The sequence below is a fragment of the Metarhizium robertsii genome, assembly GCF_000187425.2.
Source record: "Metarhizium robertsii ARSEF 23 chromosome Unknown MAA_Scf_4, whole genome shotgun sequence".
In the NCBI taxonomy this organism is placed as follows: domain Eukaryota; kingdom Fungi; phylum Ascomycota; class Sordariomycetes; order Hypocreales; family Clavicipitaceae; genus Metarhizium; species Metarhizium robertsii.
In genome coordinates this window covers 2,471,752-2,486,523 of record NW_011942182.1, presented here as the reverse complement: position 1 = coordinate 2,486,523, position 14,772 = coordinate 2,471,752, and the positions used below count along the sequence as shown (strand labels likewise).

Genomic DNA, 14,772 nt, shown 5'->3' with positions numbered 1-14,772 from the left:
GTTATTGTAGTAGAGCTCAATGTCAGTCACATCGGGTGTGTCGGCCAGAACCGAGGCCCAAATGCCCCGCACCCGAAGCTAAGCGTCGTCTTCAAAAGTCCCAATGCCTTTTAGCGGCAGAATGCAGAATAATATTATCCGTTCATCTGTCTATTTATTTATCTACCCTACAAGCTAAATAATATATAGACAGATGAATAAGCAGATAATACGTACAGAATAATATAAAAAATGTGTCGTCAATTTAACCACAAAGAATCACGGGATACTTTTTTCCCGCCATTAGCCAGTCATAATCTCGATGCTCTTACTCTTGAATTCGCCCTGAAACGCATCAGGCTGAGAAGCAATGTTCTCCAAATCATCCCTTGAAATCTTGTCCTCGGCCCTCGCAAACACACCCATCCATCTTCCTTGGAGGAACACGGTCGCCTTCTTCCCCAGCTTGTCCATGGGGACTGTCGGCTCCCTGAGCACCAAGTCGTTCGTTGCGCTGGCCCCGGGTCCCAATCCCTCCAGCGAATAAGGACCTGGCGGCCAGACCCTCGACGCCCGCATGATCCGTAATTCCAGTGGCTCTGCCGCGCCGTCGGGAGTGATGCTCATTATACCGAGGACCAAGGCGATAGAATCCAGCGGCGAGTTGTACAAGATGATGGTAACGGGACCGTCATTTTCATTGGTGACTGTGACGCGCACGGTGGGAGGGGAGGTCCTCGTCTGGTTGAGGCTGATGGTTAATCGGTCGAGGGGATTTGCTTCTGCAGCCATTTTGAGACGCGCGTTTGCTGCCCGGGAGTAGAATGTGCGTGTTGTTGGCAACGTGACGTATACGATGGTGAACGACACGGCGAGAGTGATGGCAACGATGCTGCGAACAAATGCCATTCAGACCATTTGTTTTGTTTTGGATGCGGATGGTGGTCTGCTTGCAAGATATACATGTTGCAACCTGTTTCACAATCTTGACGTCGTCATTCGAAGTGGGGGTTTCTTCAGAATTCATGCAAATGGACCTGCCTCTTTTGGGAGCTTTGACAGCACATCAACTTGACCAGTGTATGGATGGATGGATGGATGGATAATGATGGATGAGGGAGAAATGGTGAGCGCCAGCTACGGCGGCGGCGTGTTGGATCAACATTGGTTGACGTCAAGTTTTCTTGGTTAAAAAGCGGCTGCATATCCGCCGCCGAGTCTGGCCATGTTGCGTTGGGCGCGCGCCAACTTTTTAAAATTCTTCCCTGCTTACCCAGTTACTACTTTACTGGGAACGGTCACTCGGCACAAAGAGCAGAGAGACTCACACTTGTGTGACGGCAGTTGCTCGTCCAGCCTGGCCTTGGACTCTCGCCACAACCTCGCCATCCAACACGCAACGAGCAGATCCAAGTCCTTTGCCTTGAGCGGCGCCTCGACGTTCAGCTGAGCCAGTCCAGTCAAGCTCCCATCGGCGCGTCTCTTGGGTCGTGCCTCGAGGGCCGCCGTCGTGCCATCCGGGCTCTTCCACACGATTTGACTGGAGCTTTTCAACCGGTCGGTGATGGGTATTCTGGCCGTGAAGTGTCTGTCGGCAGTGCAGCTCGTCCACCCGGTGGTTCCGCTGCTGAGAAGTGTTTCTTTGTAGGTTCGCTTCTGGCTAGTTTTGCCCTCAATCAAGACGTGCTTGCGGAGGTCGCGGAGCGAAAAGGTCGACTTTTCCTTGAAGCTGTAAATGTGGTCCAGGCGATTTCTCACTTGGCCTTCGCCGTCAGCTCTGGACAGCTGGTATCGGACCTTGTGAAGGTCGCAAGCCCTTGTTATTGCGTCGCATGGGGACGTGTTCAGTTCATAGAGAACATGAAACGGCTCCTGTGCCGAAATGATGGTGCGTCCATCGAGGACCAGCGTTTCCTGGCCGCTGGCTGCGTGTTGTTCGCTTGATGGGCTGCCGGTAACTTGTTGATAGGTTGGCGGATGTTGCGTCGACATTTGGGAGAAGATCAAGCATCTGATTGTCTGATTCCGACTCCCTTGGCTGGCCCTTTGGCTTGACGGTAGCAGTAAACGGTGCGTTTCAACTGAAGGCCCCGTCAAAAGCACAGCGGTGCCTTTTATTCAATGTTGGCCATGTCCATGTCCATGCCCCCAGACCCCATAAGTCCATGACACAGCCACCCAGCCGTGGTATTGATGGACCAGAACCGAACCGACGCGATGCGATGCAATTTGATGCTGAGCCAGACGTGAATCCAGTCAGGTGGCGCAGTCTTGCCGGCTCCGCAACTTGACAGAGCGCGAGTCAGCCAGTACCTTGGCTTTCGTCACACCTGAATGGCCGAAAGAGAAAAGAAATCCATTTTCGCTCTTACAGCTATGCCTCACGATAACTTGAGCCGACTGCTAGCGGATGATATTGTCGATTGATAGGAGGCTGTAGATGAAATGATAGTAGGCCGTACTACTCATCTGATACTAGCTCCACTGTTAGTCCTCCCATGGCTAACCCTCATCCTAACCCTTACCCTAAGCTATGTGGGCTAGTATCGGGTGAGCACCTTCACCTCATATCATTTGATGTCTCAGATGCCCTCTCAACGAGGCCCGCTGGCCATCTCCTAGCTTCATACTCGGCCCTCAACACGCTCCTTGCACCGTATTGCTATGTACTTTGATCTATATTACAGCATTATGAATTAAATCAACAGCGTCACTGGCCTTCAAACCACCTACCGCCACAAATGACGATTTCTCCAGACGGTATTTCACTCTTCAAGCTTGACCAAGTTAAGAAGGGGCGGCAAAGTAGCTTAGCTGCTCAGTTTCCCTTTTGCGCAAGGTATAGAGGCCGAGGATAAAAACAATTTTCCAACAGAACTTTGAAAAGAGCAACCGGTGCCAGCAGAGTCTCAAAACGCGAGCCTTGTTCCTACGAGAGCTAGTTTTCTCAGCTGGCAGCCAGCATGGGATGATGAGACTAAAGTTGAAGTAAAAATACCGAGAATGAAGCTAATCCTTTCCCAGGTGGGCGTAAACGCCAGCCTCATCTTGCATGCCTCCATGACAAGGGGAAAAAAAAACAGGTTCGAACACAACACTCAAAGCAGCCACAATGCACCCAAAAATGAAACTCCGCCGATACGAAACCAAACAAAGTTCTTGGAATAAAGCCATTAATCAGAGTACAGCTACATGGATATGGGCTATGGTATATGCAGTAAAGAGCCAAACGACTCTAAAAATATCGCGCATGTATGGGCGGCACTTCGTATACTAGCCGCAACTGACTCCCTTGACGAGCTGGACCAAGGCTGGAATGTTCCTCCTTCTAGAGGACCAGCTCGTGATGGGAAACTAGAGGCATCCAAGTCTTTTGTTTTGTGATTGGGCTCAGCAAAAGATACGCAGCACTTGCTTCGAGTGTAGCTGAGACAATGACTGCTGCCGTGGTCAAGGCGTAGAGCCCAGACAACATGTCCATGACATTGACCATCCAAAAGCTGACCTATATGAGAAGGGTGTAGGCCTTCGGCTAGTCAAATAAATAGTTGGTCATTGTTTGTGCAAAGTGGCGGTCATGGCTCTTATGAGAGAATAGAGAACATCAGCCCGCCGACCACCCGACGCTGGCGGCTGTCAAGTCATCAAATGTTACCAAGATAAATGAGGGGTACGACTACGTAACTCACCGCCGGGTTCAACTTGGAGACACCGAGCATCTTTACCACCTCCGTCCAATAAAATGGCATCACTACGTCTTGGACAAACCTGCAGCGACAGCTGAAACGCCGATATTGAAAGTCAGGACCAGTCTTGATTGGGGCAGACGTGTCCATTTATAAATAAGTGAATAAAGTGGTGAGAGAAAAAAAAAAAGAAATACGAGACACCTTTTGACCTCTGATAGGTGGACATGTACCGAGAGGCTTAAGCCACCACGCAGCCCGCATAGTATGGCATAGGGCTGTAGGCGAAACATTGAAGTCAAATCCCGAGCTTAGCATACCTTATATGTATGGTTATGGGTATTTGCACCAAGCATCTCCACATCGGAGGCAGGTATGAGGTCGCATAGTGGCGGAGAAAAATAACAACTCCTCCATGTCGCCAGCCCTCTTCAAGTGCTCAGTCCGTTCCGAGACGGCTCCCTCAATGTATAACCGCGTTCCTGGCCATTGCCTCATCGGAGGCTTGGTCGCTTTCAGGGGTTTGCTGATTTCCGGTAACCTGGCTGTTGTGGCTGAAAAAGAAGCTCGGTCAACGGCATGTGCCGACTCATCATTTTTTTTCTTCTTCGGCTGGGAAAGCCCATCAGCAGCCATTTCCCGCGTAATACGAAGCCTATTGCGGTCGAGACGCATCTGCATTGCATCACGCAGTCATCCGATGGAAGTGGTTGGTTTAGCCCGCGCCGTGAATTTGCCCAGCTGAGGTTCAGCTTTTGCATCCAACCGCAGGAATCCGCCCGTGGCCACTTCAGGTACCAATATTTGTCGACTGAGTGATTTTAGGCATACTTGGTAAAGTTTGTATTATCGAGCCTTGTGCAAGTCACGCACGATGGTGCTGTAGAGCTCAGAAACCTGGCCATGCCGGACAGGGATCCGCGCTGTGCTCTGATGGGATGGGTGCAGTAATAGCTTCGTTTTTTCGGTGTTGGGCTTTTGTGGTGAGAAACGCCTCCACGCCCAGTACCAAGGCAGACATGGCGGTCAAGTTGAGGTTTGGACGAAGCGATGCCTCTGTTTCCGCTTGTGGTTGGATGTCTGTCATCAAGCCCTCTCTCGTAACCAGCAAATCCACGCCCAGAACTTCTCCGTTGAGAAAAGGAGGCACGAAGCGGCTGACCGCAAGGTTGGTTCTTGTTGGCTTATTGGAGACACGATGCTTGAATTCACACGACCACCACTACGCTACGAGGCCTCAGCCGCAGGGGGGAAGCCTAGGAGCCAAGATATTCTCATGCATCATTCCGAGGGAATGGGCATATAGATGGGTATATAAAGGGGCTGATATCCTCTCGAATTACGAAAAGACTCATCATCACTCCGATATACACCATCAGAACATCTCCAGATCAAGCACTCGCTTTTCATCACACCCACCAACCATTTCGTATTTTGAATTCTGTATTTCAAAAATGCTTCTTCTCGGACTCCTCACTCCCCTCCTCGGCCTTGCCGCCGCTGCTCCCAACCCCAATAATCCCTCCAAGGTCAAGATCCACGGAGTGAGCCTCCTTGGAACCGGCTGCCCTGCTGGCACCGCCGACATCCAAGTCGATGCCACTGGGTCGCTCTTCGAGGCCACCTTCTCCGCGTACGAGGTGCAGACCGGCCCTGGTACCAAGGCCGCTGACTGGCGAAAGAACTGCAAGCTCACTCTAAACATGGAGTTTGATTCCGGATTCCAGTACGTCTGCTCTAACCTCTATCCAAGCCCCCCCTTCCACGCTAACAAGTATATAGATTCTCCATTCTCGATACCGACATGATTGGATTTGCCGAGATCCCCAAGGGTGCCAACGGCCAGTGCAGCAACGTCTTCTCCTTCACCGGAAACCCTCAGACGGTCACTTCCGCCATCAAACTCCCCGGACACTACAGTGGCAACTTTGACCTCCACTCTGGCGTTGGCATCGAGTCTTGGTCGCCGTGCGGCGGCAGCACTGCTATTCTCAACATGAACACGGCTTGCGCCATCACTCCAACCCACCTTCCTGCTCTTATTGCCGTAAGTCCAAGCCTTGCTGTGTGACAAGCTGTTCTTGTCATTACCGGGATTCAATACTAAATCATCTATCGAAACAGGTCGACCACATCAGCGGCAAGCTCAGAGTCAAGTTTGCCGTCCAGTGGCGCAGATGCCACAAGTAAGTCGTTGCACTTGCTGCCTCGACTCCCCCCGGCGACAAAAGTCGCAATTTCCTGGGAAGGAATCCTTGACAAGACTTTTAGAAATCTCTGGTTCCTGGAGAAGCTTGGAGGTTGGGGTCTTGGCCAACAGAGTTTTCATGTTTGCACACGGTTGATTGTTTTATCATATTACGCACGCGCTCTTGTCACTCATTAGATCCTCGGAGAGTTTACTACGGAGAAAATACAGAAAATGTTGCTTGGACTCTTGCCATGATCGTGTTTTAACTTTTGCAGCCTTGCACAGTGACCATATGTAGCTAGGCATAAGCCCATGGGCCATGCATGGCTGTACGAGACGACCACGTTTTCTGTCAGCGATACCCGAGTGAGACGGTACGTAATCTTTCACGGATTTGCGGCCCCCCAATGGCCCCCCGTGGCCCCCAAGCTAGCTGAAAATTAGATGGTGTTGTCAGTCACCTGATGGTCGTGTTTCGTCTGTGGAGATGGTCTCATTCTGTTGGTTGTCTTGAACTACAGCGAGTCCTTGCCGCTGACTTCTTTTGCAAGGGGTGCCCTACTGCAGCGTTGCTGAGGTCGCTGTGAGTAAGTCAATCATGTATAGGTGAAAACAAAGCATGTTTGAGATGCAAGAGAGCAGTCGAGAACAGCAGCTGATGGATATTGAAACAGTTGTGTACATAATTCCTTGGCAGCTGAGTTCTCTATGCAGCGTTGTCGTCCCTTGTCTCGGAGAATATCTTGGCCGGCAATCTCGGCATGATCGACTGGGCTTTGTAACTTTTGGGTGATTGGAAGAGTAGACGTGATACCTGATGTAAGGGATATTTGCTACAAATATGCCAACGTGTGCTTGACTCGTTCTGCCACTCGTTGGGGTATTAGCCCTTGTACCGACCCGTCTGCATATCTGTTCCGTGGTCATATTACATGGCAGATTTTATGTTTTCAAGGAGAACACATTGAGCTTCCTGCAGATGTCACATATTGTGTCGAAAAACAACCACCACTGCCGACGGGGGGACGGTCAGCATTTCGCGAAACTACTCGGCGGATCAAGCACAAAGCCCAACCAACTTTGCGGTGCTGTATGAAACTTTTTTTAAAAAATCTAAAACAGTCCTAGTGCTCACAAAAATTAAAAGTAGCCTTCTCATAGTTTTGGTTCGTCTGGGTCTGCAAAGCAGATCGTTCCTGCATAAGCTCTGCCCGGATTTGCACAGCCTGTGCCCAATCTACAACATCAGTTGCCGTATCTTCTGAAGACGATCCCTGTTGTGTTCCATGACCGGCCCTCCAATGAGGCTGTTGAGGGGGCACCTGCGCCGTAGAAATGATTGGGATAGCCGGGTCTACCAGGAATAAAGCCAATATCTTCCGATGACCAGGGCGTGATGGATCAGCCAGGGAAAACGGCTGGACTTGATGCTGGTAGAGATTGGGGAAGAACACGGCGCGGCCGCTTCTTGTGAGCACTGATCCGATGTCTTGCACGGTACTGTCGTGCGGCGGCGTAGGATCTATGGCGAAGGTCCGGGCTATCGACCTGTAATCGGATTGCTGGTAGTCCAGGCCGGTATCAAGCTCTTCGCGGTTTGACCTTGTTCGAAAAGCGAGACGGGATTCCGTGATATTCTCATTATCGTAGTAGAAGAGAGCGGTGGCGCAAATGTGCTCGTTTAACTGTCCCTCGATATGCCACGAGCCGCCGTTGTAGGTGGGGTTTTTTGGCGTTAGATGAATGTTGGCCAGCTTCACAATGACCTGTATACGAGATTTGCCATTGAAGAATTTTGACGACCTGACGTCTTGCGGCGTTAGGTGAAAGAATCGATCGGGCTTCAGGTTCTGTTCGGGCACGGCATCTGGCAAGATGACCTTGTGCGTCCTGTCAAACCACTCGGAATCTAATTGATCGCGAACAGGATCGTTCTCGGAGCCCACGGTAGAAGCGGAAGGAGAAGGAGGAGAAGACTCATCATCGTCTTCGCGAGGGCGCTCGCCTTCATTGAGAGGCCTGTTCGACGGGTAGCATCCGTACTCGCATTTGTCGGGCGTCGTACAGTTCGGACCAACCATTTCTGCTTTCAATCGTTGGAAACTGAATTCGTCTGGCCAGCGGTAGACAATATCCCACGCCGGAAGCGATTGTTCGATGAATCCGCCGATGATACTGTACAGCTCGGCATGTTCAGAGGGGTTCAGATTGTTGATGTAGCTGTCAATCGTAGCATGTCCGTCTGTATCAATTACTACATCACACGGCAGCCACTGAAAGTTGAGAGACAAGGACGGAATCGACAACCCGTCCTCGTCATACGGCCAACGCTGCTTCATCACCAGTTCAGCGCTCGTTGGCTTGGATAGAACACTCCCTTGCCCGCAGGAGCTAATGCAATCCTGAACATTGCAGGTCCTGTCGGTGAGAATGCGCGTGCGTCCGTACACCAAAGGCCACAGAGATGGATGAACAAGGTCAAGAACCTTGCCGTCGCTGCCAGGGTGCCAGTCTTTCTGGTCTTCGGGAACATTCTCCAAAGGCATCACAGCGTCCTTGAGCTTTCCAAACAAGTCTGCCGCAATAGTATCAGACTTGACAACACAGGCCGAGTAATCGAAGACTGGAACCAGACCTGTCTTCTCATACAACTCGGCCTTCTTTTGCATCTCGGCGATGCACTACAGCAGCCCATGGTTAGCACAAGTACATTTGGTCCTCTATTTCCGATACATACCGCATCCGCCATGGCAGTTGTAAAATCACCATGTTGCCGATAGGCTGCCCAATCCATTTCCAAAGCCTCAGCCTTCCATTTAGCCGTAATATCGGGATCACGAACTTTGAGCCACCACTCGGGCTTATCAGTCAGTTGATCAATCATTTTGAGCATACAAACTTCACGAATAAGCAAGGTGGCAGCAGACCAGTCACGTTCCTCGTCTCCCATAAAGATGGGAAAGTGCTTCTTCGACGGCGGCAAGTAATGCAACGGCAGGCCAGATCCCGGCCGTTTCAAGCTGGCTCGAGGGGCTGATGTAGGAGCCATGTAAGGTTCAGTGAGAATCTTGTAAGACCAGAGCATGACACGTCCAAGGTCAGAGCCTGCCGTAGCAAAAAGACACTGTGCAGGCATAGAAGTCACTGATAAGACTACGTTGCTGTGGCCATACACGGTCGCTTGGACTTTGGCAGACTCTGAGTCTGAGATCAAGAAGCTTCTGTCCTTGGAACCAGATATGATCCAGCGGCCGTTCTCTGCCCAACAAACCGATAGGGCCTCATCCTATGAAAGGAATTAGTAGTTGAGTTGGATTGTTGGGAAAAGATCAACATCACCGTACGCACCTCGTGCCCATCTATTGCATGCAACAACCTAGGCTTGCCACCAGATGGCAACATGTCCCAAATGCGCACCATCTTATCCGAACCGGCAGTGGCAAGTCGGCTGCCATCAGGAGAAAACGCAACAGAATACACCGTATTGTCATGGGCATCACCGTCTCCAACTTCCCCGACAAGGCCGCAGGTAGTCCCATCTAGCAGCACAGCTCCGTGCAGAGTTCCTGCAGCGAGAATCTTTGCATCCGGAGAGAGTGAAAGCGATAAGACGCGATGGGATAGGACGCCTTTTGCTACCTCCTGACCAGAGTTGATATCCCAACAGCGCACCGTCTTGTCCTCAGAGCCCGAGACAAGGAACCTCGAGTCCTTGGATAATTCCAGGGAAGTAACTGTCGCCTCATGCCCGAGAAAGGAGTGGGTAATACTGCGACTATTGATATCCCACAGCCTGACTTTTCCGTCATCACCAGCAGCGGCCAAAACGTTGCCTCCTGCCAGGAAGCAGACTGCGCGAACCAAGTCGGGCTGCCCCCATTGGGTCAGGCCGTGCTTCATCTCACAAAACATTTGTCGCGTATCTGTTCTGAAGATTTGAACTCCGCAATCGATGCCAACGGCAACGAGACCGCCATCTGGCGAGAATCTGACGCAAACTACCTCGGATACACTAGGCATGAGTATATGACGGAGACTCAGGTCCATGATACGCGGCACGGCTGGGTTAAACTTGGCCGCCCAGCCTTGGCCCAAAACTTTGAGGTGGTCCGGCACATCCTCAAACGGATCAAAGTCGTGGTTGTCCATGCTGTCAGTTGAAAACGTATTTGTGTATTATGTCAAGAGGCGGAATCTTCGAGGTCGCGTTGTTAAAAAAAAGGATGCAATGGCGACAATAAAAGTCCTAATTGATACCGGGCCAGAGCATCAACTTGACAATTGAGTCCGATGAATTCCCGAGTCTTGGGCTTGAAATTGGCAGTCGTGGAGCAATGGGCGTAATTTTATCTTCATCATGATGCTCGCTTTGACCCTTGCGAGTCCGAAAGTGGGTATTTCTGCCTCGAGATTGCGAAATGAAGGCGACGGGCACCAAACATTGACTTTCCTGACTCGCCGCCTTTAACGTCTGGTTGCCTGCTTCCCCGCCAATACGAGATGCACATTCAACATGGCTGCCTTTCAACCTGTCATTCCTCAGCCCCGCTCGAGTCACGTCGTTCACAACCTCTGGCAGGACTCGACAAAGTTTTCACGTCCAGGGCTTTATTAGAGTTTCAGGGGCATCCATGACAACCCCGTCTCCGGCCATTGCCTAATGAGGAAATCTCTCAGCCTCTCACCATGGCGTCGGGCGAGTTCCGGGACGCGCACCAGCCATTGACGGTGGAAGAAGTTGTGGCGCCGATTTCTTCAACACCAGCAACTTGCAGGAATCGCTCAAGAGGGTCTAGGAAGCACTTCAGAGCCGACGGGTTGATGATATACAAGATGCGATATTGATCCCCCTTTCACCTCCGTCCCAAGCCCTTCGCCAGGAACATTGATGACCCAAGGTGATGTGCCTCTAAAGGCTGGAAAGGTTCACCCAGAATCGTCTTGTTTCTTCAATCATCTTTTCTCATTATTTTTTGCCTCCTCAAGGACAGCAACCACTATTTTTGCAATGGCCAATATCTTTTCCTCCTCAAACTTTCGAGCAACTAGCTGAACCCCGACCGGGGCTCCATCGTAGACTTCAGGATCGTCTGCGAACAGAGTCAGCGTGCTTCGCAGAGGCAGAGCAGAGAAGTACACATACATGCATCCCAGTTGCGTTGGTCTGTCCCATTTTTGGGGCAATAACTACCGTCTATAGCGTCAATACTTTTATCGGCCTTTGTCACGGGAACTACAACTGCGCTGTAGTTCAACACGTTGATAATCTTGGTATATCCTAGATGCATGATTAGCCTCTCATTCTCAGAGTGACTGATATGAGACGCGATCCCACCTGTGTGGTAATACTTTCCAGGGATTACTGCCGCGTGGGGAGCAACAGGCATGATGACGGCATCCACAATTTGACCTAGGCCCGGACAAATCAACTTTACAATCTCATTGCATCTTGGTTAACAGGTTAATAAAGCTTACCGTCATCACTCGCGGTCTGGTTCCAGTAGTCTGAATACTTGGCCTCATAGGAGAGCCCCTCCAGAGTATTTTCCTGGTATTGGAGCAGTCCAATGGGTGGTTTCAGCTGGAATTCCTCCTGAAGATCCGCTATGAGTGGTTCCCCAGAGAGGTTGAGGTGCTCGTGGATGCCGTGTGCGCCGTCGGCTGTTAGAAACGATTGCTATTCATCGATGATTAGTGAACCCGCGCCCAGGGTTGTGTTGCGAACCAGCCATTGTTCTTACATGCACACTTCCGCCTGTCTTTTGCGAGGGTGGATTCCAATCGACTACCTGAAGTTGGAGTATGGTCAGCCTCATAGAAGTTCATGGCAAAATACAGTTCAGTCTACAACGGCGTACCAGATGGCCTGCTCGTTTGAGTGCAGCTACCAGAGTGTTCAGGCCACGGGTGACTGGAGGGTGAGGCTGGACAAGGCCATCTGTCCACAGAACACCAAGTTTTAGCGGCTGCTTGGATTTTTTGACCGATCCGTTGCGCTCCACGCGGCAGGTGTAGTCATCAACAAAATCCTGGCGAAAAGGCATTGGCACAACAGCAGGATCATTCAGCCACGGTTTCGTGGACAAAATTCCTCGAAAAATGAGCTCGAGGCCATCCAACGACGTGCTGAGAAAGCCAACAGTAGAGCGGTAGGTGTTCTGTCCCGGATTTGTGTTGGCGGCATCACGATACGACACCCTCTCAGGTGTTGGCTTCAAAGAGAATATTCCATTGAAGGCGGCGGGAATGCGGACCGAGCCACCAATATCGGTGCCAACTCCAAGCGTGCTGCCTCTCAGAGCCTGCAGCGCTCCTTCACCACCAGACGATCCGCCGCATGATAAGTTTTGGTTGCGTGGATTCAGAGTCTGGCCGATGATGTTGTTCTTGGTCTCGCCAAACAGAAGAGTTTGCGGCACGCTTGTCTTACAGTACAATACAGCACCTAGAGACAGCAGCTCGCTGACAACTTGGCTTTCGAGTTTGTGTATCTGGCTTGGGTGAGTGACACCCAAATTACTGCCGATCCATCCTACATAGCCCATGGTCGTGTCGACACCTTTGACGTGAAATTGGTCCTTTAGGCTGATTGGGAGGCCATGCAAGGGTCCTACCACGGTTTTGTGCTGAACAAAGTGTGCATCAAGATGGGCTGCGCGCTCAATGGCCTCGTCGAAGAATATCTCGTGAAGGCAGTTGTTCTACTTGGCCCAGCCCCGTCAGATTTCTACTTGCTGGTGAATAAAACGGGAATTGCTTTGAACCCACAATCTGGTGCGCCACAGCAGCCGTCTTGCAGAAGGCCGTCGTGACCTCGACGGCGGTCAGGTCTCCTCGCCTCAGAGACTCGACCAGCTCCAGGCTATCCTTGGAGGTGATGATGTTGACATTCTCTGGCAGCAACTGGCGAATAAAGGGTCCTGTGAGATCCCGCTGATTCTTGGCCCTTTGAAGATCGCCTGCGCTCAGCCTCCACGAAGGTGGAATTTTGGCCCTTGTGCCCGCCTGCTTGGCCGCAGCCTTGACCTCCCACGATGTCGCCTCGATTCTCATACTGCATGTGCAACTTGCGGAACACCAAACGTAATGCGTCACGACTGTTGGCTGCCGGGTCTGATGAAAACAATGTTCTGGTTTGGAGGGAGGGCGATTTCAACCCGTGCCGCCCAATATGAGGGGGTTTCACAAGACAGGCATGAGGAGGGGGTTTTCTTCCGGGTGGGTGACACCTGCTCGTTCCGAAGCGCATCGTAATTTTTGAACCAATTAAATTGACAATCTGAAGCTACCAGACAGATGAGCTCAATGTCCCGGGTTTTCAATATTCGGCGTCGTCCCGTCTCGGTCTAGTTTTGGTTACGCTCATCAATTCTCTGCACCACCAAGTGACTGACTGGGCAAGCGAACCGACTACAAAAACCCAACACAGAGCATCGGTCGCTGGCAGAGTGGACCGTTTGAGTTTGTCCAAGATGAAACAACGGCCGTGGCTGCTTTGATGGCGACTCTGAGCGTCGACAATATTTACAAAATGTGCCCAGTCTTGGGACACCAGCCCCAGTGGTCCGATGCACACAATCCGAGAAGAGAGGCAATGGCAAAACTTGTCGCGGCTTTGTGTCCAGATAATCATGCGTCCTCGAACTATGGCACCGGTACAACGAATGAGGAGTCGAGGCCACTTACGAGATCCTACAGCCTGATTGTTCCTGCCTGCGACCTAGACACAATTCTTCTTTGGGAGGCCTCTCCGAATGATCTGAATTTCTCCATCGAAAAGCTTCATCAACGGGCCCATCCCTCTGTTATCAAGTCCTTCAAACGAAGTATGCCAAATCAGTACTTCTCATCCGTCACAAGGTTACACGAGGGCGACGATCACGGGACCAGGGCAAAGTCCCTCACCGATTTGTATTTAAAGACGTCTTTGGTCAACGAGGCCTTGAGTAAAACCAAGGACCTTTGATACCCAAGACTGTTATTAGATGAATTGAGCGATTGACTCCAAGCCTACTATCGTACCCTTGTCACATTACCAGTGGCTCATAGTTTCCTTGAGGCATTTTTGACAATACATGGAATCACTGACGTAGCTAGCTCGAAGACTTCATCTCCCACCGGAATGATAAGTTAGAAATCCATAGCTGACCATTAAAGCTCTCCGACAAAATGATTGACGGCGAATGGTACAGAACACCTACTGCACATGACTCTCAGCCATGTACTGCGTGCCGTTTAGAGAAACCGTTCCGAGACAGAAGGCCTTGTTAGCTTGGCGCTGGGACATTGTCTCACAGTCTTCCTTTTTCGTCTAGGCCTCAGAAGTTGAGGTGGTTATCGCCGGATGCATAATGCTGCGGTCTTCGGATCCGGTAGCTACGTTGACCCTCCGTCAGAGAATTACGACTGAAAGCTTAATACATGCACCTAGCATTGGAGACTCAATATAGGCCACACAGTCGACAGGATGGCTTCAGATCATAGACAAAGCATTGGGCAATTGGATATACATATAACCTACTTGGATCCAATGAAAGCTGATCGACATATTGTACGGAATATCGCACGCATTTCACCAGGGTCTGGAAACACGGCCATGAAACCAGCGACAAATGAGCCCTGAAAAGACAAACAGAGCGAAACCGGAACTGGGAGCAATAAGCTGAAGCCGCGCAGCGTAGCACTTCCACAGAGATATTCAAGACATCAGCTTGGTTCGGGTCGCCTTCGGACAGCCACAGTCTCGTTTTGGCAAGGATCTCTACCTTTGTCTTAAATGGACAAGACTGTGCTTTTTCCGTCAGCCCTAGCTCGGATTTTTCCCAGACATGATAATATGTATTTAAAGAAACAGCAGCAGAGTTGTGCCAGAGTTTAGGTTGAATTTCCGATTTATGTAAGGGAACGGCCCCACTT

General features: G+C 50.9%; 5 protein-coding genes across 5 annotated transcripts; 2 read left to right on the top strand and 3 right to left on the bottom strand.

Annotated features, from left to right (window-relative positions):
• Nucleotides 1–282: 282 nt before the first annotated feature.
• Nucleotides 283–1,971, bottom strand: MAA_02890 (uncharacterized protein; the record flags this gene model as incomplete). The annotated part of the gene is made up of 2 exons (XM_007820888.1): nucleotides 283–871; nucleotides 1,253–1,971. The coding sequence occupies 2 exons, from the start codon at nucleotides 1,969–1,971 to the stop codon at nucleotides 283–285; spliced, it is 1,308 nt and encodes a 435-aa protein (XP_007819079.1).
• A 3,148-nt stretch (nucleotides 1,972–5,119) lies between these two features.
• On the top strand, nucleotides 5,120–5,855 carry MAA_02889 (uncharacterized protein; the record flags this gene model as incomplete). Its single annotated transcript, XM_007820887.1, has 3 exons — nucleotides 5,120–5,391; nucleotides 5,448–5,712; nucleotides 5,790–5,855. The coding sequence occupies 3 exons, from the start codon at nucleotides 5,120–5,122 to the stop codon at nucleotides 5,853–5,855; spliced, it is 603 nt and encodes a 200-aa protein (XP_007819078.1).
• Nucleotides 5,856–6,980: 1,125 nt separating this feature from the next.
• Nucleotides 6,981–10,005, bottom strand: MAA_02888 (WD40 repeat 2; the record flags this gene model as incomplete). The annotated part of the gene is made up of 3 exons (XM_007820886.1): nucleotides 6,981–8,537; nucleotides 8,594–9,142; nucleotides 9,205–10,005. The coding sequence occupies 3 exons, from the start codon at nucleotides 10,003–10,005 to the stop codon at nucleotides 6,981–6,983; spliced, it is 2,907 nt and encodes a 968-aa protein (XP_007819077.1).
• An 804-nt stretch (nucleotides 10,006–10,809) lies between these two features.
• MAA_02887 (amidase) lies at nucleotides 10,810–12,909 on the bottom strand (the record flags this gene model as incomplete). The annotated part of the gene is made up of 6 exons (XM_007820885.2): nucleotides 10,810–10,946; nucleotides 11,000–11,266; nucleotides 11,332–11,533; nucleotides 11,598–11,645; nucleotides 11,715–12,557; nucleotides 12,625–12,909. The coding sequence occupies 6 exons, from the start codon at nucleotides 12,907–12,909 to the stop codon at nucleotides 10,810–10,812; spliced, it is 1,782 nt and encodes a 593-aa protein (XP_007819076.2).
• Nucleotides 12,910–13,450: 541 nt separating this feature from the next.
• MAA_11108 (2OG-Fe(II) oxygenase superfamily protein) lies at nucleotides 13,451–13,822 on the top strand (the record flags this gene model as incomplete). The annotated part of the gene is made up of 1 exon (XM_011413074.1): nucleotides 13,451–13,822. One exon carries the CDS (start codon nucleotides 13,451–13,453, stop codon nucleotides 13,820–13,822), a length of 372 nt encoding a protein of 123 aa, XP_011411376.1.
• Nucleotides 13,823–14,772: the final 950 nt, after the last annotated feature.